Source organism: Hippopotamus amphibius, chromosome 5, assembly GCF_030028045.1.
Source record: "Hippopotamus amphibius kiboko isolate mHipAmp2 chromosome 5, mHipAmp2.hap2, whole genome shotgun sequence".
NCBI lineage: Eukaryota > Metazoa > Chordata > Mammalia > Artiodactyla > Hippopotamidae > Hippopotamus > Hippopotamus amphibius.
Window position 1 is genome coordinate 85606984 of NC_080190.1, and position 27393 is coordinate 85634376.

The 27393-nt window shown below is 37.7% G+C and overlaps 1 protein-coding gene across 1 annotated transcript in view; it reads left to right on the top strand.

Moving 5' to 3' along the window:
• Positions 1 to 27393, top strand: part of RYR2 (ryanodine receptor 2) — a 549009-nt gene that overhangs the window by 466571 nt on the left and 55045 nt on the right. Inside the window, exons 83-90 of the mRNA XM_057736978.1 lie at positions 2875 to 2974; positions 4261 to 4340; positions 8347 to 8423; positions 9209 to 9282; positions 17785 to 17817; positions 18988 to 19068; positions 19898 to 19986; positions 21428 to 21556. Of these exons, the coding sequence (XP_057592961.1) occupies positions 2875 to 2974; positions 4261 to 4340; positions 8347 to 8423; positions 9209 to 9282; positions 17785 to 17817; positions 18988 to 19068; positions 19898 to 19986; positions 21428 to 21556 (663 nt within the window). The remainder of the gene's footprint in view (positions 1 to 2874; positions 2975 to 4260; positions 4341 to 8346; positions 8424 to 9208; positions 9283 to 17784; positions 17818 to 18987; positions 19069 to 19897; positions 19987 to 21427; positions 21557 to 27393) is intronic.

Consider the following 27393-nt stretch of genomic DNA (forward strand, 5'->3'; position numbering starts at 1 on the left):
GCCTTTCAGCTTTGTCCTCATAGTTATTCAATTAAATCCCATCTTTTTTTCTGATAGTGTTAAGGTTCACCATCACCTTGTAGATTATGACTGCATTTAAGATACCAAATAACATTATTTAATTTTGACAAATAAGATTATTTAATATTGCCTAAGGGAAAATTCATTTTGTGGAACTCTTCCTTTTTATTTTTATTTTTTCCTTTAACCTTCCTTTGTAACCTTGGAATAATTTAAAGACTAAACTACAGGTTGAGGGTATAGTGTTTATTTAAGACCCTTCGGCAGTTCAAGTGGAATTTGGAGTGGGACAGGACGAGGAACCCTACTTTTGAAAAGGTCCTTTAAAAGTACTTTCAAGGTGCTATTTCCCTGAGTAAGATACTTTTAAAAGATCTGTCTCCAGTTTCCTTGGAAAAGCTAATCTGCAGTATATTTGAAATGAAAGAATTTTTTTCTTTCCATATAATCCATCATTTTATTGCCTGAAAACTTTTTGCTTTGTCTTTTAAAGTTTTATTTTTTTATGTCATGATAAAATTTCCAATGAGGGTATTAAATTATATACCCAGGAGCAGTTCTCAAAGGACAACAAAGTACAAAAAGAAGTAACATTAAAGATGTTCTGAAGAGAGAGCTTCCAACTCAGTCTAACAAAGAAATTCAAAAGAGTGGTCAACCTGATCCCTCTTTATGAAATATGGTTTTCCTGCTTCTAGATCAGTGTATCCTTTTTTTGCTCAATATTTTTTCTTCATGTGTTTCTCATCATTTTCCCTGAAATATTATTACTGAAATTTAGATGTTATGTAAGGAAAATGAGCAAGATCTTTGATCAGGGAGTTTACTTTGTGAAGAAGGTAATTTGATATCCTGTCTTTCTTGGTCCTCCTGAGGTGTATCCAAAATGAGTGATTTCAGTTACTGAAGAGGACACTGGGACCTTAGAATCCATTGTGCAGGTTGTCTGGCAGATCTGTGAGCTGGTCTACCTACTTTGGGAACACAAATGGCAAAGGGTTTCTGTTTTCATTTTCCCTCGAGAATACGTGGCAAGCTGCCATCTTCCATCTTCTTTGGATTTCCTGATGGCTATCTTTATATGTTCTGTTGAGTCAATAGAAGAAGCGCTCTTTCTAATTCCCTTGCCTCTTTAGTTGATGAAAATAATAGTGCAGTTCCTTAAGCCAGTAATTTCTTATCATTGTTTTACTGGAAAACTCGTTCACAATGGGAGTTGGTTAAGCTGGGAAGTAAAAGTTCCAGAAATAGCTCTGGCAATGGGAGGAAAGTCAAAGATTGTTGGGTCTAAAAGGAAGAATCAAATGTTGCTCACTAATTTTAAACAATACCTGAAGAGCAGACAAAAGGGTCTTCTTTCAGTTTTTCTGAAACTCTGTTGTAATGACAGTACGGTTTTGTGTGTCTGTGTGGTTTTGTTTTCGTTTTGTTTTTGACTTCACAGGAAGAGGTTTAAACATGAAGGCAAACCTTTTAGATGTCAGCATGGCTACGTATAAAGCAAAGCTGCCTTTTTTTTTTTCTTTTCTCTGCTTCCATTTAGGCCTATCACATAATTTAAGAAAAAATAAAAATTTAACCACAGGAACTCTAACTATAGTGTGAAAAAAAACCCTGATCAATTTTGTTTTCGCAGCACGATATTATCAAAGATTTAAGAGACAAATTTGCCAGCCTCGGCGAGAACTCTCTGGTAACAGCATAAATGTCTGTGTTGGTTGCTTTGATTTAAAGGTTTCTTTTTTCATTTGTTTGAGCCCATTTCTTTTACCCCCCTCCTTTTAGTTTACTTTCTTTTTCATATTCTGTAACTAGCAAGCCTTCATTTTTTAAACCTCTTCCATCTTCCAGTGTCTATTTTCCGTACTTTGGATGGAAAGTTTATGGCAGCAAAGCTGTCACTCTGGCTACCTCTGCTGCAGCTCTTCCTGCTCTTAGGTCATATATGTTTTGGCCGTTGTGTTTATGGACATGATACTAATTGACTGTTTCATGTCCCATTGACTAAGCTTCTCTACCACGCCATTTGATGGACGCGCTGTCATAGGGCTCTATGCAACTTTCATCCTGCAACTTATACTGCTTGGTTCCGTCTCAATTCTCCAGAGAACTGGATAGCTCAAGTGAATGATCCTACCAGTCTTGAACTTGCTGTGCCTTTATATTTTACTTTGATTTCCTTCTGTATGTTTTCAGTGGTAGTTTAAGTGAAAAGAACAAACTCTAGCTATTGCTCTAGCAGTACCATGCAGTATCGTTTGTTACCACCGGAGAATACAAAATATAAAGGCACATTGCTTCTTTTATTCTTTGGGGGGGGACTGGGGAGATCTGTTACCATAAGTCCACTACTTAGTTGAAGCCTAGCTTTTTATTCATATCAGCTTTCAATTTTGCTTAAACTCCAACACGTCCTCAGTTACTGTTTTTCTGACATTCAGTGATAACTTGCAACTCGAGCCATTTGCTGAGCAGTATCAAGTTATGGCCATGACTTGGGAGATGATTAAAAAAATGTGGCAAACATGCACAGATGTATCATTCAGAAAGTGCAAGTTTCAATGATGAAGTACAGTACTTCAAAAGTATGATACAGGCTTTTGACTAATCCAATCATTACAATTGAGAAAATTCATCCTGATAAATCAGTACCAAAAGTCTATCACAAGAAATATAAAGGGAAAAACCAAGAGTTGACTATGTTAACATCTGTTGAATAACATTGTTGGTGTTGAAATGGTCCATAATGTTGTCATAGAGCCCATACATGAAGAGATGACTGAACGTATGGTTTATAGAAAGCTGCTCTGCTTAATGATAGCTGCAACATAAATGGTTGGGATTTGTGTTCAGGAAAAAGAGATGGAAAAGCAAAAGCTTCTGTACCAACAAGCCAGACTTCATGACCGTGGTGCTGCCGAGATGGTGCTGCAGACCATCAGTGCCAGCAAAGGTGAGGCTCGATACTCCACCTCGGGAGGGCTGATTCTTCACATTTCCCCTGCATTCCCTAGGAGCTCCCTTATCTAAAGTCCACTGATTTATTTAGTCCCTGAATTTCGTGTTTATGACTAGGTCAGGTGACTTAACAAATGCCACCCCTCTTTTACCAAGTTCAATGTCGATTCTTTTTTTTTTTAAGTCAGAGTCTTAACTAAAAGATGTATTTTATTTCTGCTCACTAAGTTTTGGAAATTATATGGGGTCACAGTTCTAACAAACTGATCCTGTAAATCAGAGGTGGGCAGATGTGTTCTGATAGAGGCCAGAGAGTAGATATTTTCAGCTTTGCAATCCACTGGGGCCTCTGTGGCAACTCTTCAACTCTGCCACAGTGGTGTGAAAGCAGCTAGAGATACGGGAAAAAATGGTGTGGCTGTGTTCCAATAAAACCTTATTTACAACAACAGGTGCCAAGCTGGACGTGGCCCTCAGGGCCCTTAATATAAATGTTTAGGTTTTTTGAGTGAGTCATTTTTAGTGATTGAACTACTATTGCATTTCTTGGTAGCCTGCCAATGCAAGCTGATTTTTCTTACATTAGTAATATCTTCTTTGTGAAAACTATTTATTGTAATTTTAATGGAATGGAAAAGTAATGGTGTTTATTAAGCACCTCTCTCCAAATATAGGGATTATTTCATTTCTAAGACAAGTGGAGGTGACTAATGTAAAAATAAAACATAATATGCTAAATTATAGACAACTGGTTGGATTTAAACTTTTGTCATTATTATTCAAATAACCTAAAACTGTGACTAGTCATCCTAGTAAAACAAGACTATAAACATATTAAGAGAAAAGCAATGAAACAGAAATGATAAAAGTTGTTCAAACATACTATTCTTGAGGGAGGAGGAAGAAAATTTTGAGTCGCTCATATTCATTTCAGGATTATTTTTAATACACATGATTAGTTCTGAGTTTTAATAATTTTAGATGTCAATCTTTCAAAATCAATTGTTTCTTCCTGTTCATTTTTTTTTTCTGTGTTCTCACATAGTTCTGATTCATGGATATATTACACAGAATTTAGTAAAAACATTGATGGCAAAATATGCATTATTACACTTAATTTTTTTTTTTTTTTTTTTGGTGTATATGTCAGTGTGTCCCCCTCCACCATGACACAGATTTGTAGGAGGCTAATAATGACTTTAAAAGTACACATTTTGAGATAGAATTGGTTAATGTAGCTGGTGAAGTGATATAAGGAAGACTATATTTTATATTTTTAAGGTGAAACTGGACCCATGGTGGCTGCTACTTTAAAACTTGGAATTGCTATCTTAAATGGTGGGAACTCTACAGTACAGCAGGTATGTCATTAAGCCTTTCATATAATGTGCTTTTCAAACAAATGGACCTTATAGTCATCCTGTTGAACTGTTTTAGTCCTTCTGAAAGAACAATTAGATGTACTTTTTTTTTTTGTTTTCTGTATAACATATGCCTTTATTTTATGGTCATCTTGTCCCAGGATCCAAATATCTCCTGGATAGCACAATAAACACCCCTTCCAGGTAGCACAATAAGTAATAACTCTCTTTAGAAGTCTGAAGTCATGTCACACAGTGCTGTCATTTGCAGTGCTGCATTTCGTGTGAATAAGTTGGCATAAAGCAGCTGGTTTGTTTTAATAGCGAAAAATAAACACCCTTACCTAGGGAGCCTAGTTTGGTAACATGCTTTGTAGTGTGTGCCATTAAGACTTTTTCTAGTTGTAATTCTTTCTATTCTCCTAAGATATGAAAAAAATCACTTCCCAACCAAGTTTTGTAGGTACATTCTGTTTAAAAGTTAGACATTACCTGGATTGGGATTTTGATAACTTCAACCAGTTATGCCAAAGGATGCAATCTCTGTATCCAACTGAGGGCCAAGGTTTTGTGAGTTTGTTAGAATAAGAGTATTTGAGTGATTTACTATAAGTAACAAATGCTGGAGAGGGTGTGGAGAAAAGGGAACCCTCCTACACTGTTGGTGGGAATGTAAGTTGGTGCAGCCACTGTGGAAAACAGTATGGAGGTTCCTCAGAAAACTAAACATAGAACTACCATATGATCCAGCAATCCCACTCTGGGGGCATATACCTGGAAAAAACTGTAATTCAAAAAGATACATGCACCCCTATATTCATAGCACCACTATTCACAATAGCCAAGACAAGGAAGCAACCTTAATGTCCATGAACAGAGGAATGGATAAAAAAGATGTGGCACATATATATGATGGAATATTACTCAGCCATAAAAAAGAATGAAATAATGCTGTTTGCAGCAACATGGATGGACATAGAGATTATCACACTAAGTGAAGTAAGTCAGAAAAGAGAAAGAAATACTGTGATATCACTTATATTTGAATATCACCACGTTCATTATATTTGGAATCTAAAATATGACACAAATGAACCTATCTACGAAACAGAAACAGACTCACAGACATCGAGAACAGACTTGTGGTTGCCAAGGGGGATGGGAGGGTGGGGAAGGGAAGGATTGGGAGTTTGGGATTAGCAGATGTGAACTATTATATATAGAGAGATAGACAACAAGGTCCTACTGTAGAGCACAGGGAACTATGATCAGTATCCTGTGATAGAACATAAGGGAAAAGATATGTATATATATATACACTGAATCACTTTGCTGTACAGCAGAAATTAATACAACATTGTAAAACAACTATACTTCACTAAAAGAAAAAAAAGACTATTTGAATGACTTTAAAAAAACTGTCAGGAACAGACTATCACAGGTGTGTACTGCATACCTCAAGGGACACCATGCACATGGCCAACAGTGTGGCTCTGAGCTCAGAAAATATTCTTATGCTCATTGAAAAAACAACAAAACACAGCATAATATAAGCATCAGATTGTGTTATTCTAAAACTAACATCTCTCTTATTTTTGTATCTTGGCTTCTATATGAGAAATAACGGTTGAACAGGGAACTAATAACTATTCTTTCTTGGGTAAGCTGTAGTCAGGCAGGTAAAGGGCTTCCCTCATTGAAGGAAAGGAAGGCAAATGAGAATCTTAGAATGTTTGACTTCAGGTTGCTGTGAACCTCAGAATCACTACAGTGGCACGAAGCTAGGACTATGCTCCTGGAAAACCTTTGAGTCTAAGAAAAGAAAAGCAGATAAAATTTGAAGGTTTCTTTTGGGTTAGTTGAAACCTCTAGACTCCTCTCAGTGTAATGTTTATAAGTTTATGAAGTAAAATTACACAGATTGACAAAGGAAACCAAGTATATTGAAATGTGGTTATCAAAATATTATAAAATAGTTTTTCGATAAAGTAATATGTTTCTTTATGAACTCATTAAATAAAAGATCTAGTACTTGGTCTAATAATTATTAAGAAGAAAATATTAGTCTAAATATTTTTACATAGCCTACCACAACTGTAAACTGATATGTAAACATCTGAAATCTTTATTGGTGACAAAACCGTAGCCACTACAAAACTACTTGTGTTTGTTGCTTAGATGGCTGGTTGAAAGGTGAAACAGTTAGAAGTTAGTAAAAATAAAGGTGAATTTTTTTCCTATCCAACTTACAGATTTTCTTTTTTTGATTTCCATAGTAAATGATTACATGACGTTTTTAAAAAAGGAAAAATAAAGAAAGCCAACTTAATCTCGCCATGATGCTTATCAATAAATAATTTCCCTTGAATTATGTATTGCTTCAAAAGACCTTAATTGTGTATGTATGTATATGTGTGTATATACATATATTCAGAAATCCTTGGAGCCAAAAGGAACCTTGAGAGACAATGTAATAAATGTACTTCTTGTCTGTACAGATCTTTTCTTTTTCTTTAAACCTTCAGGTATATATTCCATCTCTCCCCTTTGACCCTGTAAACCATATTCATTTTGTTTTATAAGACCAATGACTGATTAATAAGTGCTTCAAGTTTTGTTAGGCCAATAAGTTATCACACACACACCCCAAAATGGCTGTGTGTTTTTGTGTGTCTGTATGTGTATATACACACACACACACATACACACACACACTGTGAATGTGTATATGGCCTTCACATATTTAGTTTTATATTACCTTTAACTCTCTGATTTCTGGGAAAAGATTACTACCAATATTTTGACTGCTTCGCTGAGCCCTATCTAGACAGCTCTGATAATAGGAGTTATTCCCCTCTATTCAAGATTCGAAGAAGAGCAGTATCTTTATTTTCTTAAAACCGTTGGTGTGCCTCTGTCATCATCTTGCATGAACTTTTTTTTTTAAATTGGAGTACAGTTGCTTTACAGCGCTGTGTTAGTTTCTGCTGTACAACGAAGCTAATCAGCTATATGTATACATATATCCTCCCCCTCTTGGACCTCCCTCGCACCCCCCCACCCCCTGCCCAATTCCTCCCATCTAGGTCACCACAGAGCACGGAGCTGAGTTCCCTGTGCTGTACAGCAAGTTCCCACCAACTATCCATTTTACACGTGGTAGTGCGCATACATCAATCCCAATCTCCCAATTCACCTCCCCCACCCTTTCCTGTCCACACATCCGTTCTCTACATCTGCATCTCTAGTCCTGCCCTGCAAAGAGTGCTTCTTATTTGAAACCTCCAGCGTGCTGTATCCACATTCAAAATAGCTGTTTCATCATGGTATGTAACAATACACTAAGGAGACAGTCATGCATTCCTTTATCATTTTCTACATTTATATTTAACCAAAATGTTGACCACAGAATCTGCACATCATTCTGAGAACAGAGGAGAAAAATTAATAGCCAAATGATTCCCACTGTTTCTTGGGTTTAGAGACCATGGTAATGGAAACTGAATTTCTCTCTGTAACATAAGCGTGTGATAATCAGAGCTCTTGCATTCTGTAACATAAGCGTGTGATAATCAGAGCTCTTGGATTGGAATGCAGTTTAAGGAACTTGCTTTTGTAATGAAATCTGTGAATAGCATCCAGGTGGGCCTTCTTCCCAGTAAACTTGAACAAAGTATCTGAATCTCCAAATGCGTACAGAGTGACTTGAAGAGAATTAAGAGTGTTATTATTTCCCCCTGATATTTTTGCTGCTTATGCTGTTTTGTGAGGCAGCTGCCTTGTTCCAAGCCATGTATATGTCCTGCTGCAATTAGAAATGTGCGTCTCTTGCTGTGACATGCTTGTCACTATTTCATGGTCAAAGTGACGTTCGTCATGTTTGTGTGCACTCGATATGTTTTATCTTTATTTCAGAATAGAAAGGATGTTTTGGTTGTTTCTCTACTTATTTAACAAAAAACGAGATTTGTGCTCTGTGACTGTGTGGTTTATCTCTTTAATGTAGAAAATGCTTGACTACCTCAAGGAGAAAAAGGACGTGGGCTTCTTTCAGAGCCTTGCTGGCCTGATGCAGTCGTGCAGGTAAGCACCTGCTTTCCTTGCTTTGGTTCCACTTCGTGGTTGTATCTTTCAAAGTCCTTGGTTTACATTACTGATGGTACTTATACAGAGAAGAATTTTTAATTATTAAACACGCCTTCAAGCGGGACAGAAGTGTGAAAGTGTCTTATGTTCTATCTTGTTGTTAGGTGTTAGTAATGTCTTAATTACTAACTTGTTCCATGTTAATAATGTCTTAAAATAGTCTTCCCTGTGCTTAAACAGGAATCTTGGAGAATTAATGTGTATTCTGCATACTTGGAAATGAGTACCATATGATTTTTAAAAGACAACAAAGAAATTCTTTTTCATTTTATCTGGGAGCCATTAGACCACTTCTCATCTTCCCTAAATAAATAATCCTTAACTAACTAGTTTATATCATCATTTTCTATTTTTTATAGTATTTAAAATCATTCAGGCAGTATTTGACTAAGGAACCTGCCACACACTTAACGTTATTATTCCAACTGCAAAAACATGGTCATTGTAATTATATTTCAGTTCGTCTGCTAGCTTTGTAATGTTCTCCCCAAGTTGAAACCCATGAATGCTTGACTTTCACATGGATCATTTCTGTGTGGGCCCTGGAGAGAGACTAGTCTGCTACTAGGAAAATGTGGTTGGTAGACATTGAGTCAGTGTATGTTTTCAGTGTATGATAATATTTACTTCACATTTCACAATGTACAGTTTTTAGACATTTGCTCTCCTGAAGAAAGAAAATGGTCTGTTAGTCCTCTAAATGTTTTTCTCCCTTGTTGCAGTGTCCTCGACCTAAACGCATTTGAGCGACAAAACAAAGCTGAAGGACTTGGGATGGTGACCGAGGAAGGATCAGGTATTGATCACTTACATTTAAAGGGTCACTTGTCCCCACTTCTTCCCAGAAATTACCTTTTCAATACAGAGAAACAGAAGATTATCTTTAAATGGACACAATGCTCATGTGATTTGTTTAAAGGTTCACAGTTGGACACCCACACAGGTCACACCCAAAACCCAACCTTCCATGTTGGTCGCTGACTCCTTTTTATTCCAGACCTACTGTCAAGTTGCCTTTCCCCTAGTTGGATAGTAAATAAATATCCCTTATTAGAGAATTATCTATAAAACTACAGAGCACATGGATTAGCCATGTTAGAAAATGTTTGACTTTCTTTGGACACTTTAGCAAACTGTCAGGCTTTCAAATTCTTCTGTCTCCTTAGGATAGTAAAGCTTTCAGAGCCTTCAATCCACCACTAGTCTCACCATCTCCTTCTTTTCAGCCCAGTTATCCTTCTATCTCATATATCCATATGTCTTTGCAAGTCCAAGTTGTTTAATGAAATAAATTAAAGAGTAATTTTTGTGTTTAAATAACTCTGATCACTTAATTTACATGTGCACCGAAAATAATGACTCATATAATCTTAGAGCTTCTCTCTCTATAAATAGATGTATAAACTAGAAAATTTAGCACACAGTGCATTTAAAGCAGAAATAACTATTGCTACACATTCGTTTTGGTATTTATTAAGGAGAACGTGTCTTCGGTATTTTTGGTTTTGATTTGTTTTTATTCTTCTGTGTTTGATTTTTAAATTAACTTAGTTTGAGTAAGGCCCTATGTGTTTATCTGTTTTTGTTTGGTCTGGTTTGGAGTTGTCGTCTTATCAATGTATTAGTTTTCAAACATTGGGTCTTCTATGAAACTAATCTTATTGCAAAAAAATAAATTTTCTCCCCTCTGCCATTTGTAGTCTGCTTGCCTTTCTGAAATATTTTAGAATTAACTAATCTCTGTAGCTCTGTATACTTTTGTTCTCACATAGGAAAAAACATTAGCTGCATTTTTCTTCCTGTATTTTAAAGATTATCATTTATACGTATTCTGATGCTGCTTCTATATATATTGCCTGTGTAATTTTATTTTCTGCTTAGTATGTGAATATATAGGCTCAGTCATCAAGTGTTAGTCACACGGTTATTTAATTGGGTGAGCTACCTTCAGGAAAAGTCACCAGCAGAATTCTGAACTTACTTAGGTTTTCTGAAAGTGAACATCAAGCCAAATCTCTTCATTACTAAGATTTGTGTCGACAGTTACAACACCTGGCCTGAGGGGCCCATCTGGAGAACTCAGAGCCACTGCAAATCCCAGGTCCCATGAATTGCATTGCCTCTAATGTCTCACAGAAATCCTGGTCATTTTCCAGCTGTAAAGTGCCTAAAAATGAGTCAGTTCTCTATCCAAAGTCTGACTTCCGTGTCAATGAATTAGAAATCAGTTTCATTTTCCCCTGCAGTTTTTACCTAATGTACCAGAGGCTCTGAACATAATTCCATCAATCATTCTGAGTCACTCTTTACATCAGCTCCCACAAAGAAATAGTGACCACACCGGTTCATTTTATGGGGTCTCCTAGGCTTTGTCAGCCAGCCATGGACTGGAATAGCATTCGTGAGCCCCAAATCAGAAATAATTTGACGAGAGTGACCATCCTGATGTGAGAATTAGTTCTGTCTCTCAACATGAGTTTGGTTTGATTAGTTTATCATTTTTAAAGACACCCACAAAAACAATGGCCCAAATTGATTAACACATTTTCTATTTTATTTCCTTACAAACAGCAAAACAAAAACAGACTCTCAACTTCTTTCTTTTTCCCCATTTCCTTTCCTTTCGACTACTGTCAATATACTATTCTCCCTTCCTCAGTCATCACTCATGAGCGCGGTAATTATTAAAAATGAACTGCCTTTTCTTCATTTGCTCCTTTATTTGTTGTTGGCTTTGTGTACAGTCTTGATAGTGACAGTTTTTGTGCATATTTTCCTTTTATCGACCCTTTTAACAAGTAGGTTGTTTACTTTCCATCCTCATGCATCCTTTTATTTTTAAAACTTATGTATCAAGCTTTCCTTTTTTTTTTTTCCTTTCTGTGAGGATGTGCACTTATTAACATATTAGACATGAAGGGGCAGCAAGCCTTTTAAATGATTTTGAATTTGTTTGGGTCTGTTCTTTCATTTCAAAAAAGTTCTGGCAGACCCAGTGTTTGCAGCTGTTGTGTAAATGAGTGAATGTGTGCAGTGGTCTCCCTGTGGCGTTTCTGTCTTGGACATACTGTGGCTTTATGGCTGTACCAAGTGGTGCACGGGAAAACCGGTGCTGAGCCAGCGTGTGCTGTGAATAGCTGAGTCTTCTCCTGGCTGTTGGGCTCTGCCAGTTGCCTTCCAAGTATCGAGAGATCGATAGAGTTTTTCTCTATTCCTTTGAAAAATATCCTGCATTAAAAACCTCCTAACACAAAAACGAATTTTCATTCTTGAGATCGAATTTAAGGAACGACAGAAGCAGTCGCAAATGTTTACTCTTCAAACTAGCCTAATATCAAAGATGGCAAGGGTGTTGCAAAGGAGTCTCTAAAAACATGACATACAGTGACACTAAAGAAGGGATGAAAAAGATGATGAAAAAATAAAAAAAGAAGGGATGAGATTTTTTGATAGTACCTAGTACGTCAACAAGGCTTCAGGGATTAGGTTGCGCTTTCTGAATACACACTGTTGCCTTCATCAAGAGACCTATTAGGAGAACATGCAGTGACAACTCATTAGCAGTAAGGAATAGTACACTGTTTCCCAGTTTGAGAACACCTATGCTGACTATCTTTGGCGTATTTTTAAAATTTTTGTGATGTGACCATTCTTTTAAGATTCTGCAACTGTTAAGAAAAGCATGCACCCTCACAGGAGAAAGAACAGTGCTCATCCCACTTGGAAAATATAGAAAAGGCTGAAAAATCGAAATATGTTAGTGATATCATTGTTTCAAAGCTTGAGGCTTGTGCCGTATAAGCTCAGAACTGAGAAAATAATCTGATGGATCGAAGTCTCCATCCTAACCAATTGTCTTTATTAAGTTAAGTCTCTTCCTGATGATGATAAAATGACCATAAATTATATCGCCATGGAAAATGTACAACTTGCATATATGAACTTTTTCATACCCACACCTTTCCCATGAGGTATTTTTTCTATTTTATAAATGAGGAGAGTGAGTGAGAGAAGGATAACATGGCTTGTTTAGGGTCACACAGCGAAGCAGCAGGGTCAAGGCTGAAATGCAGGCATTCTCTCCATCTTTAATTTGCCCATTCCACGCACCGGCTCCCTTCCCACCCTCCCCCATCCTTTCGTAGTCTTTGGGGAGCTTATTATGTGTCCAGCATATTGGCTTAGGTAGCATTGTTGGCTCCTTAATGTAATGTTTCCCTTCAAAGACACCCATCTATTGCCAAGCTTTGCATCCATTATTGACGTTTTGGTATCACTTTTAAGACATGATATTCCTCTTCTGGTGTTGAGATACTGATAGGAAGTATGTGCTTCTTTAAGGTTTGTATATAGCTGTCCCTCGATATCCATGAGGGACTGGTTCTAGGACCCCCACCCCTCACCCCCCAGCAGATATCAAAATCCACAGATGCTCAGGGCCCTGGTATAAAATGAGGTAACACAGTCATACCTCTGTATCTGCAGATACAGAAGTACAACTGTATAAGGATCTCAGACTAATTGTTTATGTCCCTTTTTCTATCCTGTCATTGTCATGTAAGTTTGCCCTGTGTCCCTATCCCAGCTTACTAAATTTTTGTTTTAAAAAAAAAAATGGTTCTTCAGCAAGTGTGTTTAGATTTCTGATGTGCTCAGTGTTGTCCTCTCTGTATATTTTTTTAGTCCTATGTGTTTTCTTTTTACATAGAATGGAGTTCAAAACCAAAGACCTATATGAATCTTTGAAATTTCATTCCATCCTTGGATTTTTAATTTGGTTTCCCTCTGTCCCATTTAATCTCATTACTAATTCATGATGAGCTTGAAAGTGCAATTTTCCTTCTTTCAAATGTCTTCCTGGAATATAGTCCAAGATACTGTGTTTTATTAGTAATCATTTTGCAGGGATCCTTGAGTTCAGAAGCAAGATGAAATTGCGAAGCTGATCTGATTCCTCAGAAACTGTTTGATTTTCTAAAATGTTATATAAAACGTTAATACAAGTTAAGCTTCTTAAATTTCCACCTGTAACTGATAACGTGTTGTATTGAGGTTCTTGCCAATATATTTATGATGACCTCATGAAGTTTATGTGAAGTTGAAGCAAAAAGGATCCCTTTTAATTAATTAGTCAAAAGATAATTAAAGTAATCTTTAAATGTTGGCTACCCTAATTTTTCATTAGTGTTTTTAGTGCTTAATTATTTATTGGCTATCTCCTGCCCCAGATTTCCAAAGTACATTCCCAAGTGTGATCCTGGGCTGACATCTAGGTTCTGACTATATGACTCTGCAGTTCCTGTGGGTGAACTTCCTCTTCAAGGAAAAGCCTGTGGTTCATGGCACTAGAGTTTGTTTGTTTGTTTTTTTAACATCCTTGCACAGTGTTTAAACTTGGAAGCAGTCATTTAAATTTGAGTGGCTGTTACACGCTAGACACTGTCCTAGGCATCAGAGTTCTATAGGAGTTCAGTATTGTGTGGACAGACTTGTAAACAGGCAACTTCAGAACAATGCCCTCAGTGTAGGAGAGAACTGAGCTGATACTTACCTGCCAGGGATGGGGGAAGTCTCACCATAGACATAACAGTAGCCTGAGGTAGAGGTTTCTCTGGTAGATAAGGAAGGCGAAGAGGGGAGTCCCAGTGCATCAGCATATGCAGAGTTTAAGGTACAACACATATCAAAGGACAGTAAGCAACCTGGTGTGGTTGAAGAGAAATGAACCCACTAGAGGATGGAAAGAGAGGAGGAGGGAGGTCCTGAATCAGGGACCTTCTTTGCCCTGCCAAGGAAATTGCACTTTCTTTCTGAGACCATGAAGAGCCATTATATAAGTAACACTCAAGGGATACGTTATGTTTTCTGTGATGATCCACCTGGAATTAAATTCCTACTTTCACTGTTCAAAATGCTTCCACTACTAACATTCAAATATACAGATTTCTCATTTCTCAGTAATGCTACTATACCAAATAGACTATACTTCTATTTAAAAAAAAAAAAAAGACGGAAAGAAAAGAAAAGAGAGAGAGAGAGAGAGAGAAGAGTACAAGAGAAAGAATCTGCAGATCATGTTTGAAAGCAAAAGATTTTTTCCTCCACAGCTAACCTATAGCTTTAATTCTGTTATTCATTGATCATACCTAATTTATTTCACACGGTAGTCATTTTTATTATCTAGGAATGCACTTTATACACTGGTGTCGGGATGTTACCTTAGTTTAAATACATGTACTTAATGCAATTATAAACGATTTATCATATCCACACGCCACCGGAATTCTATATTTTAGAAATCTAGGGTTGTTTTTTTTTTTTTTTTTAATATCTCCATGCCATTAAAACCTCACATTGATTCCTGCTGTGCTTTGCATATTTCAAAGCAGTTGTACTTGTTTGAACCAGTTTGATTCTCCCACAGTCCTGTGAATTAAGGAAGTCAGGAGATGGTTAATTCCCATGTCAAAGTGATGAAGCAAAGGCTCAGAAAGGTGAATTGACTTTTCCAAAGCCACATGTCTAGGGTATGGTTTTCCTTGAGTTCTAAAACAGGTTAGGAGTTCACAACTTAAATAACATCAGTGAGCGTAATGATTGTTAGTCAAAGATTGACCACTGATGTGAGCTTTGTGAAGTGTACACACTATATAGCCCACTGGAGTCATACGCTGCAGTATTGAAATTATCTGCTTATTGATTGACTGTGACCTTCTTGAGGTTAAGGACTGTGTCCTAAATTAGTCTTTTGTGTCCCCAGCACCTCACAAAGTGCCTAGCCCATAGGAGACACTTAATGAATGTTTATTGACGTTTACTGCATTCAAGTCCTTTACCTGTTAATAGCTGTAGGACAGTACTTAAGTTACTTAATTTCTCAGTTGTTAACCAAACCACAAAATGGGATCATATCACCTCATTTGTGGGATTATTGTAAATCTGAAATGAAATGATGAGAAAATATATCTAGCACAGTGCCTAGCACACTGTAGTCACTAACTAAATGTTAATTGCAAACCTATTTTTTAATTTTTTATTCTTGGGGACTTCCCTGGCAATCCAGTAGTTAGTTCTCTGCGCTTCCACTGCAGGGGGCACGGGTTGGTTTGATGTCTGGTCATGGAAATAAGATCCCGCAAGCCATGTGGCATGGCCAAATAAATAAGTAATTTTTAAATTCTTTGTTAGTTCAGTTGTAATATTATTTAGGAAACCATATTTAGACCATTTAAGCAATGATATTAAAACTACCCACAGGGACTCAAATACCTGACTTTTCATTATGTAAAAGTAATTTTAGCCTTTATCCTTCAGTTTTTCCATATACAAAATAAATATTTAAGTCCTCTAAAGATTAGGAAGTAATCAGAATTATTTCATCCATGGCAATGGTGGGCCCTTGAGCTCCATTTAACAGGAAATTATAGGGAATTGTCTCCTGCAGTCAATCTCATGTTTCCTGCTACTCACCCTTTTATCTCTGCATTATTGCAGATACTGACATGGCAAGACCCTACACAACCATAGGGTCTGAGTCTTCTGGAGTCTCTTGATGCTAATTCAGTTGTCTATATATAGAGTGGTCTTTTTATTTATTTTATTAATTTTAGTAAGTTATTGATAATTATTAATTAAATCAAGCTTTGTCTGGAGATAAGTCTGCAAACTTTGAGCTATATCCGTGGATATTCTAAGGAAGAATTCTAAGTAAAAACAACTTCGCTTTTATTGAGCTTAAGCAAACCCTTGTGTACTTTTGTATTAATTGGATAAACCAATTGTGAGTAGAAAAGCCTTTAAACTAAGCTAACTTTATTAGATCTCTAAAAGAGGAATTACTTTTTATTGGTAGCATGAATAAATAAGGCCTGCCTAATATTATTTCCAGGTGGAAATTTACATTTTTGAAAATATTTGGTCCATTACAATTAAGGTGGCTTTTTGAAAATATATGCATTTGACACCTATGTTCATGTAACTATATTTACCATGTAGGCAGGTTGTTCCCATCTTTATTTAGTGTCACTGCCACTGCTACTAATAATATTAACCTCTCCACAGTTGATAAAAAATGGTCACATAGATTACGCAGAGCCAGTGAGCTAGACAGTGTACATTTTCCATTCATTTCATAGATGAGAAAACAGGCACGAAGAACTAACTTATCATCACAACAGTATTGAAATAACTCTCCCTTTATTACAGTGTTAGGAAATTATTAGCCCCTTACAATAAAAAAAGAAACCAAAGGAATGCCCTTCACACCATCTACATTTGGCCATCATGCAGCTATTGCAAATAATATTTTCAAAATGTAGGAGCACTTTCAACTACATTTTACTCCATTTCGTTATTTATTATTAACCTTAGTTTCCATCGTACAATGGAATTTCGTTTGCATACATCACAGAATAGACTGTTGCTCGTGTACCTTCTGCAGACATAAAGCCATCATCCATCTCTGTTCCTGCACCACCTACATGCAGCATGGGCAGTGGCAGCATTTTAATCAGTAGTGATGTATTCATTAAGCAGTAGCACCCTAGTCGACAACCTGGTGTCACCTGATGGTAAATGAAGGCTTGACCTGTCCCCCCACTTCTCCCTCTTGTTCTGCTGTGTGCAGTGTGTCCTATGTAAGTGAAGTTACTTGTATGTGTTTCGGTGTACAGTCCAGAAAATACTGTACATGCCAACAAAAAAGAAAACCTTATGTTATAAATCAGCGTGCAACGCATTTGCAGGTACACTGGTAGACTACCTGTTAATTTATTTCCGTGTTAACTTTTCTGAATACTTTCTCCCAAGGGTTACTTACTCTGCATTGAATATACGAACATTGAAAGTGTGTCCATGGTTTTGTTGATTCCATTTTCTGAAAAACAAACCAAAACATTTTCGATGGGTTCACAAGGAAAGAGTCAGTAACTCTGTTAGCTAACTCATAATATTTTGATTTAAATATCCTTTTAAAGTATCTTCATGAAATGATTCTAAGTGTCATCAATGAAGAGTTTAGTTTATTAGCCTAGACTGTTCCCTTTTTTTGCTAGCCTGCCATGAACGTAAACACTGAGGAATGGGCTTATCAGCCACATATTGAGATTCAAAACAATGTGCATTTAACACATTAAACTAGCCACATCACATTTGTAGTCTTGGTGATCTTAGTTTGGTCACCAAATGTCATATCTTGCAGGCTAACAGGGAAACCAGTACAGTGATTTTATGTACTTTTTTTAATGTTTATATTAGTTTTCAAAATGGTTTTGCTTCCTAACCCTCCCATTATACGAAGCCTCTCACTTTGAAAGTCACAGACTGCAGACTGGTAAGTCCATCAACTCTTTGTCATTATGCTTATTCATAATTTTAGTTCCAGTAAACACGTGATCATTGCATAGTTTTCTTTCTCAGCCCAAAGTATTTCCAGTCTGAAAAGTTATTATTTTTTTAAATACATGAGTACATTCATTCACTTGCCAAATAACATTCTTTTTCTTCGTCATTTTGCTTTCTAAACAAACCGAGATTCCAGAGCTTACACTCATAATGTTGACGGTGTTTTGTTCACGGACACTCTGTGCTTTTAAAATCAACTTTCATTTGTGTGGTGCCGTTTTTTTTGTTTGTGTCCTTCTTTGTGTTTTTGCTTTCAAAGTAACTTGTGATCAAGGTACATTTAAATTGAAATGTAGGTAAAATATCTGAACCCTTTGCTGAGGTTTCCTCCTTGCGCCACACGTACAGTTAGTGTTGAGTGACACAGAGCCCCCCCTATGGCACTGAGATGTCCTCCTTTTCACATTTCTTTGTTAGATTTAGCTCTCCTAGCAGGAGCCAGCAAAGTCTTTCTTTTGCTTTGTTATTTAAATCAGGTCTATTTGCCAGTTTTTCCTCCTCTGGAAGGAATGTTCCAACCGAGGAGCTCTCTATTTAGACAAGCTCATGAGAGAGTTAATTGAAGTGAGTTAATAAACATTTTCTAGTCACTTAGAGTTTTCACTAAAATCCTTTAATTAATATGTGAATAAAAGAAACTCCTGGCCCTGTTTTATAGATGTACTGAATGCCTTTGCATTGAATCATTTGGTCAGACTCTGGGAACAAAGCAGACTTAACTGCCACGTTTGTAGGAGATGCAGAGATCATTCCTACACAAACCTTACCAAAAAGAAAAAAATAAAGATAGAAAGAAAGGAAGAAAAAGTTTGTCTCTCAATCTCTTCAGGTTGTTTCTAAAATGTTGCCAAACCCATGCTGCTACTTTTAAGAGATATCTGAGTTTTTAAGATCCAAACGTTCTTTTCTTACTGAGAAAAAGTGCGTCTGTCAAGTGCGTGATCTTACGAGCTTCAGATAGAAAAGTGGCTATGATTTGTGACTGTTTTTGGTTCAGAACGATGCTAGATCAACATGCAAGTGTGATGGAGGTGGGGATAGAAAGGGAGGGCAAGGCTAAGGTGGTCGATAACACTGGGTCCCTCTGGACTTCCTGCAGGAGAAAAGGTTCTGCAGGATGACAAATTCACCTGTGACCTCTTCCGCTTCTTGCAACTGCTTTGTGAGGGACACAACTCAGGTTTGTGAGACCCCAGACCGTCGTTGGTACCCAGGAATAAGCAATGTGAAGCCAGTAGTAAAAGCAGCCTGTTATTAATAGTCCCAATTATGCTTCTTCCCTTGGGTCAAGAAGCAGTTCTTGAACATTACCTGCTGCATTGGCACTGGGGTATTTTCTGTATTGTGTTGTTTCTTCCAAAGTCCTTTGCTAGCCATTTCACTTAATTCTTATTAGTTGTTCTCATGCTATGAAAGACAGCTGATAGGTAAAGAAAGATGTATGTTAGATAGCTGAAGGACATATGCAGCTTTGTTTATTTACTAATATTTATTTATTTATTTATTTCTTACCACTTCCGTTTAACTGGGGGAATCTACTTCGCTGTATAACTTCGCATGATGTATTTCTGTTCATTGTTTATAAATCCACTTCTCTGCCAGGCTTGTGTATCTGTGAAGGCAGGAACTTTATCTTGATTTTCGTTTCCTCAGCACTTAACACAGTACTAAGAAGCAAGACCTTACTGAATAAATCATTTAATTACTCTGTCCTACAGGATGGAAGTCCTTTTCAGTCAGTCACATGCCCAGAGCCCTAGAGTTAGGAATCAGGAAATAGGTGATCGCAAACCTCTTAGACGAAATTTGAATATTGATATTCTGTGAAGCACCTAGATTTGTTTTTGAGGTGCTCACTTCTTATGGAAAATATACATTATTCAGTATTAAAACTACCAGATCTCATACTGTACGTAGCCGCAGGAGACCTCATTTGCTTTTGGAGTTATTCAGATAACTCGTTTTAAATTTTTGAATGTGCTTTCATAACATCTTTTGATCTTACGTAGATTTTCAAAATTATCTGAGAACTCAAACTGGCAATAATACAACTGTCAACATAATCATCTCTACTGTAGACTACCTGCTGAGAGTTCAGGTACGTAGCTTTAGCTTTACGTTAGCAACAATTAAAGTGTTGGTTAGTTGGCGCGATATGGCAGAGTTGTGAAGCTGACATTGTAATGTGTGTTGGTTTATGAGGTCAGAATTTGTTGAGAAATTTTGTCTTTGATCACAGTCTTTCCTAAAGCCTTAGATCAAAACTGCCACTATGGTATTTGCCTCTGATCCTGGTTCTTACTTTGCTTGTTTTCCTTCTATAAGTGGAAATATTTTTTCCCTGTTTTTAGCTTGATGGCATTTTAAATTCCTTTTTCAATTTGTAAAGTATGAACATGCTCTGCTCCTTCTCCTACGGTTGATAGATAAATGGGAGAAGAATATTTGAAATATTACTAAAAATGGGAAAGGTAGGCTTTCAAACTACCTACCATACACTTAAATTTAATAGCCTAAGGTTAGTTCTTTTCAGCTTTCCAAATTTTTGCATTAACTAAAAAATTTGACTTAACACTCCATGACTTTAAAAATCTCTTTGATCTGATAATAATGTTTTATGTGTTCCTAAATCTGAATCTGAAGGTGTGGGCTTTCTAAATAATGAGATTCTATGCAACTTTTATTTCCCTCTTTTTATTTATAGGGAAATCAGGTATAGTACTTTTAAAAATTGCAAATTCAAAGTCTCAATTTCTCCCTTAATCTTTGACTATGTAGAAACACAACACTTTTTTTTTTAACAACACTCTTATTTAAAGCTTAATGTGGGAAAAAAGTCTATTTTTGAAGCAAATATGTCAGGAAGCTTTGCTAAAAATATATTTGTGATTTTCAAAATCATATCTCAAAACCTGAATGTAGTTTAGATGCTAGCCCAAATTGTGTTATTCATTTAGGCACCTAAAACTCCTTCAAAATGTAAGTTATTGTCGAGAAGATCCTGTTTGGAAAGATTGATCTTATTTAGATGTTTATTTACAATTGTTGTGTATTTATAAGGAGTCTAACCAGTTTCTTCAGGGGCAGTTACACAAGCCAGGAACATCCTGGAATTCTCATCAAAGAAATGTTGTTGGCTTTGTTGGAGAAAAAGGAGACCAGGTGTCTGTAATCCAAAAGTATTATCCTATGATTTGTCTAATTTCTGTGTTCACATAGTAAACATCTAACTGCTCTATGGATAAATATGCCTTAATGTTACGAGCCCTTATGTTTGTGAGGTTCGAGGTCATCAGAGACAGAAAGTCATTTTAAAAGCTGTTTTCTGCCTATCTTCTCTCCAGTTGTTATTTATATCTAGGGAGGATGTTGCCATATTTTATGTTTAGGAAAATCATGGAGAATAGTGTTTACTTCACAGATATTTTCATGTGCTTGCAATCTGTTATTTAAAATGATTTCCTATAACAGAGTCCAAAACTGGGTAGGTCCATGGTAGCTTCAGAATGTGCCTTCATCCTGTCATCTCTCTTTTCTAGGAATCGATTAGTGATTTCTATTGGTATTACTCTGGGAAAGATGTCATTGATGAACAAGGACAAAGGAATTTCTCCAAAGCGATTCAAGTAGCAAAACAAGTCTTTAACACTCTTACAGAGTATATTCAGGTAACCCTTTAAACATTTCTGTTAATTGAAGAAGGAAAGAAAGAGTGAAAAAAAGACTCACCTGGTTAGCATTGAATTCCTTGGAAAATGCAATATGCCTAAAGTATTTTCCTGCTCTCATCCACATTTCTATTGACCCCTTCCATAGATTCTCTGCCATTTGGTCGTTTAAAACACTCAGTTGAGATGTGAATTTATATGGCATGAAACTGCTTTACCACTTGGTAGATTGAGATATCAAGTACTCCTTCAAGGCATGAACCATGATGTTGACTGTGTCATACCTCCAGGGTCTGGTGTCTGTATTAAGCACTCAATAAATATCAAGGAAGGAGGAGAGAGAAGAAGTGAAGGAGAAAGGGCAGAGCCTTAAACCACTTTTTATAGTATTCCAGTGAAAATGAGGAAGAATTTTCATAGAAACTTTCTAAAAAAGAAAGCATTTAAAAACTTCATTTTAACATATGTGTGTGTCTACTGTTGACTTAAAAAAAACATGCACAGCCTAAGAGTTGAGAATTAAGTGTTGTTCAGAGGACTTAAGTCTGAGAGACAGCCTCTCAGATAGCTCTGAGGAACTGCTCCAAAGAGGTAAGGGAGGAACCAGGATATATAGGAGTTTTTTTGGGGAAAAAAAAAAAGACAGGTAGTCAGAACATCAAAAGATTACAATTAATTAAAGAAAACCAGACATCTCAAGTTAATGGATTTTGTGCTTTTGTATGTATGGGAAGATACAAGAGTCTGGGCCTGTTGAAATCATTCTTTGGATGTGCACCTTAACTATGGAGGGCCAGTGTCCTGCTTTTCTCCATCCCGAATTCCCTCAGGTGACAGTTGGGGGTGGCTGCAGGGGCTGATGGCTTGATGGCTGCAACATCCTTTTTTTACTTAAATGGCAGGCAACATTTTTTGTCTACAGTATATATGTATGTGTGTATATATATGTGTGTGTGTGTGTTATTATATAGTAATGTAATATGATTATAATGTGTAATATAGTATAGGTAAAATTTCAAATTCCATGAATAATATACCTTTTTTTTTTTACATTGATTTTCTTTCTTCTCTTCGTGGGGTAGACTTCTAGTCTTAACCTACATCTTTTAAAAAGATTTTATAAAATTCTGCTTTTTTCAGCAAGCAAAACATTGCCATTTTCTAGAAGACCAGTTAGTCATCTTTCCTCCCTATCTTCTGTCTCCAGGGCCAGTATTACTCTGACTCAGTCACTGTGATTGAAGTGCTGTGTGCAAGAATAAAATAGGAAGAAGGATCTTACAGTTTGCTTTGTTAGACTAAACATAATCTTGTGGGGGAAAGAGTTAAGTAAAAATAACAGATTGTATCCCCAGAGTCTAGCACACCTACAAGTGTTTGTAGAATGACTGAGTGAATGAACTATCAGGGCCAAGTGAAGCCTCCCAGGCTGAGTGGTGCAGAGGAAAGGTGGCAGGACGGCCCTTCTCGCCTCCTCCAGGCTCACTCTCTCCTCTGTATTCGTACCTTGGAAGGATCTCACATTTTCACTTCTCTCCCAGGCAGAGCAGAGGATCCTTATTTCAGTATTTCAGAATGGAAAAGCCACACTTGACAAAGTTAATGACTTTTCTTTAATTCAGATACAAAGTTTTAAATCCAATTAAATCCACTCATGTTGCTGTTTCCTTATCTTCCTTGGCTTCCAGTATTGCCTTAATATTCTCATTGGTGTCTAGAAAGAGAGCAATACAACATTTGATGTGAACTGTCCTGATTAAATAATAAGATTGATTGATGACATCAGCAAGCCAGTGAATTTTATGGAAACAGGAAAATGGCTTCTATATAACAAATGAAAACGTAAATGCTTTGCAGCCAGGAGTAGGCATTTCTTGGTTCCTAAAGTAAGTGAGAGTTCCAAATTTATATAAAACTAGAAGCATTCATTGACCTTTTATTGTGTGAAAAATCATTTATTCTAACCTGTTTATATGACACAGAAGCTTCTAAATGAACACTCAAGAGATAACAGGTGAAGTAGCAAGGCTTATTGTGGCCTGTTCATTTTTTAACTTCTCAATACTCCTTGTTTGACATTTTTATATAATTTAATCAACTCAAAAAAAAAAAATATATATATATATACACACACTTGCTGTACCACACAGCTTGTGAGATCTTAGTTCCCAGACCAGGGATCAAACCCCAGCCCTCAGTAGTGAAAGTGCCAAGTCCTAACCACTGGACTGCCAGGGACTTCCTTAAAACTATATTTTAATATAAATTTATTTTGGAATAATTTTAGGTATATAGAAAAGTTGCAAAGACAGTACAGAGAGTTTCCATAGATGACTCACCCAGCTGTTGACATTTCGTATGACCATGGTACATTTGTCAAAACTAAGAAATTAACACCAGCACCATCCTATCAACTGTATTACAGACTTTGTTCCGATTTTCCCAGTTTTTTCATTAATGTCCTTGCTCTGTTCCAGGAGCTGACCCAGGTTACGCCATTGCATGTAGTGAATTATATTTTGAAGAAGTCTGCCTTAGCATCATGTTTATTGATTATTGCTGATACTATGAATAAAAGCTCATCATTTGCTTCACGCTTACTTTTAGTTGACACCATTGCATTTTGCTTTTGGGCTCCAATTTTTGCTAACTGTGGAAAATTATGTTGGGGGGATATCTAAAACCATCCAAATAAAGATAATCTTCTGTAAGATTTCAATTCCAGTTTTAATAAAGGGGAAAGTAGAATTGCTTGAATAAGAGCACGTTATATTGTCAAAGTCCCTAGAGTAAGACCACAGGGCGCTTGGTGAGAAAAGAGAAAGCTGTATTTGTTGTTCCACAAGGTCAACCTGAAAGTGACTGCCTTCTTGCAGTTAGCCAGGGGTTTTGTTTGTTTGTTTTTTAAGTTATCTTATTGAAGTATAGTTGATGTACAATGTTGTGTTGATTTCTGCTGTACAACAAAGTGATTCAGTTATACATGTATCTACATTCTTTTTCCTATTCTTTTCCATTATGATTCATCACAGAATATTGAGTAGCGTTCCCTGTGCTGTACAGGAGGACCTTATTGTGTATCCATCCTGTATATAATGGTAGCACGGGTTTTATATGTTACAGGCACTGACTAGATCTGGAGAAATAGGCCTGCAAGGTGGCTGGCAAGACAGATGTTCCCTTCAGATAGTGAACAGTTCTCAGAAGTCGATGGTCTGAGGCTGAGCAAGTCCTGGAAAGTACCTTCTGTGTGTTTCAGGTTTACAAGGAAAAGTGGGTATTTGGGCCTCGGGTTTGCTGCTCCTGTCACATAAGGTCTGCGAAACAACTCTTGGTCCCCTAGGGGTTTCGGAAGAGCTCAGCCCTTTCTAATATAATATTTTAATATAATCTAATCTAATATTTGATTAAAACCTTAAATGCCACATGAAGACAATATTTCTTCAAGAAAAATCATGTTTATTTTCTGCGAAATGGCCATCTAGTGTCCACCTAACAGCCTCCACACTTTCCACCCTCCCCGGTGTTAGCACACGGGGCACCTTGCCAAGGCTGGACCATGGAGAAACCGTGAAGCTCCATTGCCTGGATGCGGAGTCACTGTAACAGCCAGACAGGACTAGCGTACACGGTAAAATCAGTTTGGCTTGGTACATTGAATGGGCTCAGTGTATTCACCTCTAAGAAAAAGACCTGACTCCTCCTCCCTGCTGTCTCTACAGAGTTGCCCTGTGGTCCGTTTCTTTACCCCTTTTACAGTGGATCTTGTGCACAGGCCGCTCTCAGATAAAAAAAATTCCTTCAGTCACTTTGTCACAAGAATTGTCTCACTTCAGTCATTATATGGTGGCACCATCACTTAACTCTTACCCAGTTTAAAATTTTCCCTCACCCTTGGGCCTGATTTTGTGCTGGAAAGTCCTCGGGGCTACAGGTGGGGGTCAAGAAGTAGGATCTCCACCGCCTCTCCAAGGCTCATCTACTCTTCCTCCTTCCCCTCCTGCCAGCCTCAGGCTTCCTCAGGCTTGGAATTGTGTGCAAGGGGAAGAATTAATGGGGGGAGGTCTCCCTCCAGCACGGGAAGTTCAGGACTGCACTGTGGAGCCTGTCCTCTGGGGTGACGTGCTGTATTCTTTCTCTGAGGCGGGTGGCCCTCTTACTGCTTCCAGTGCCTGGAAATGCCTCTTTTCCCACCTGGTTTCAAATTATTCCACAGGCTCTGTGTATCTGGTGGGCCCCATCCACCTTGGAATCACATTAACCTTTCAGACAGTTTGCTTGGCAAGATTTCAAAGTCCTGTTGCACAAGACAGCTTCCTCCTGAGTAGCCCACTTAAGAACCTCTGTCTTTCAAACTTTCTAATACCAGGCTGCTCCCCGAAAACTAGGTCTCCCTTTGATGGATGTTGAGCCAATAGACACAACCAAGCGAAAGATAAGGGGAAGGAAGGGTTTATTATTACTTGCAGCAAGTAAGGAAAACACTAGGGATCTTTCCAAAAGCAGTGTCTCCCTGCACAGCAAAATTGCGGAAGTTTTAAGCTAAGGGCACATGCATGTTCATGAAGGCCTGGAACAGAGGAGAATTTAGCATAGAACTGAGGCAGAGGGTGACAGAGTCCAGGCTTTTCTTGACTGAAGTCAGGAGAGTGGACATCACCATTCTGTGCTGCACCTGGGTGGAGGCCTTAGTTCCTGCAGAACTCAAAGACAAGTATCAGATTGTTATGCATGTTCCTTGAGGAGGAACCAGGCCTCTGCTTTAATCACCGCACTCTTGTCTGACTGCCTTTTCTCTGTTCCTGCATCCCTGTGTTCTCTGAGATCTGTTCAAGGGCAAGCATGGCGGCTGGGCTTAGATCCCAAAATGGCTTGTCCAGGATGGCTTCTCTTATGTCAGGAAAGCCATTCCTGGTTCTCTTTCTCTGGTGACCCCCTAAGCTATCTGTTTACAAAATCGTATGCTACCCAAGTTCAGGAGGCAGAAGCCAAGCTCTCCTGATGTCTCTCCTGACACCTCCTCTCTCCCCTGGTGTAAAGGGAGGTAGAGGCAGCGCTCTCCTCTCCCACTGCAGCAGGGGTGGAGGGTGGGATGTCTCGTACATGGAGAGCTCTTACCAACGCCTCTCCCTTTACAACTTTAACGCCTTTATAGCTTAAGGGTAGAAAGATCTATTTAGTTTCTTTTGCAGATTCTGAATCTAGCATCTTGCTTTTGGAATATGGAGATACTTGGCGCTTACTGTCTTTGTTACAGAACCAAACTTGGGTCTGCTCACCCACACACAGTAAAGCCCATCTACTGACACCAGGTGATGGTGAAGAGCAGTGCAGTGTTTATTGTAGGACCAAGCAAGGAGTCCAGGTAGCTAGTGCTTAAAAGGCCCAAACTCCCCAAAGGTTTTCAGGGAAAGGTTTATAAAGACAGAGTGAGGGAGGGGGGTTTGTGGAGTGTGATCAACTCGTGAACCTTCTTCTGATTGGTTGGTGGTGAGGTAATCAGGAGTCAGCATCATCAACCTTCTGGTTCCAACCTGTCTGGGCAGCATCCAGTTAACTTCTCCGATCTGGTGGAGGTTTCAGTATCTGCAAAACAGCTCAAAGAACGTGGCTCAGAATATTATCTATAACCCTTGAGGAGGCACTGAAGGTCCTTGACTTGGTTTAATGGCTAAAGTATTATTTTGTCTTGCTTGACTGTTTTCCTTTCTTTCTGCATTTTTTCACTTCTTTGATTAAATTTATTCTTTGACTAAAGTTTTTCTACAGACAAAAGGCAGGCAGAGGACATGGGTGGGGGTCTTTTCTGGGAAGGCCTCATAGGCTCCCACTCAGTT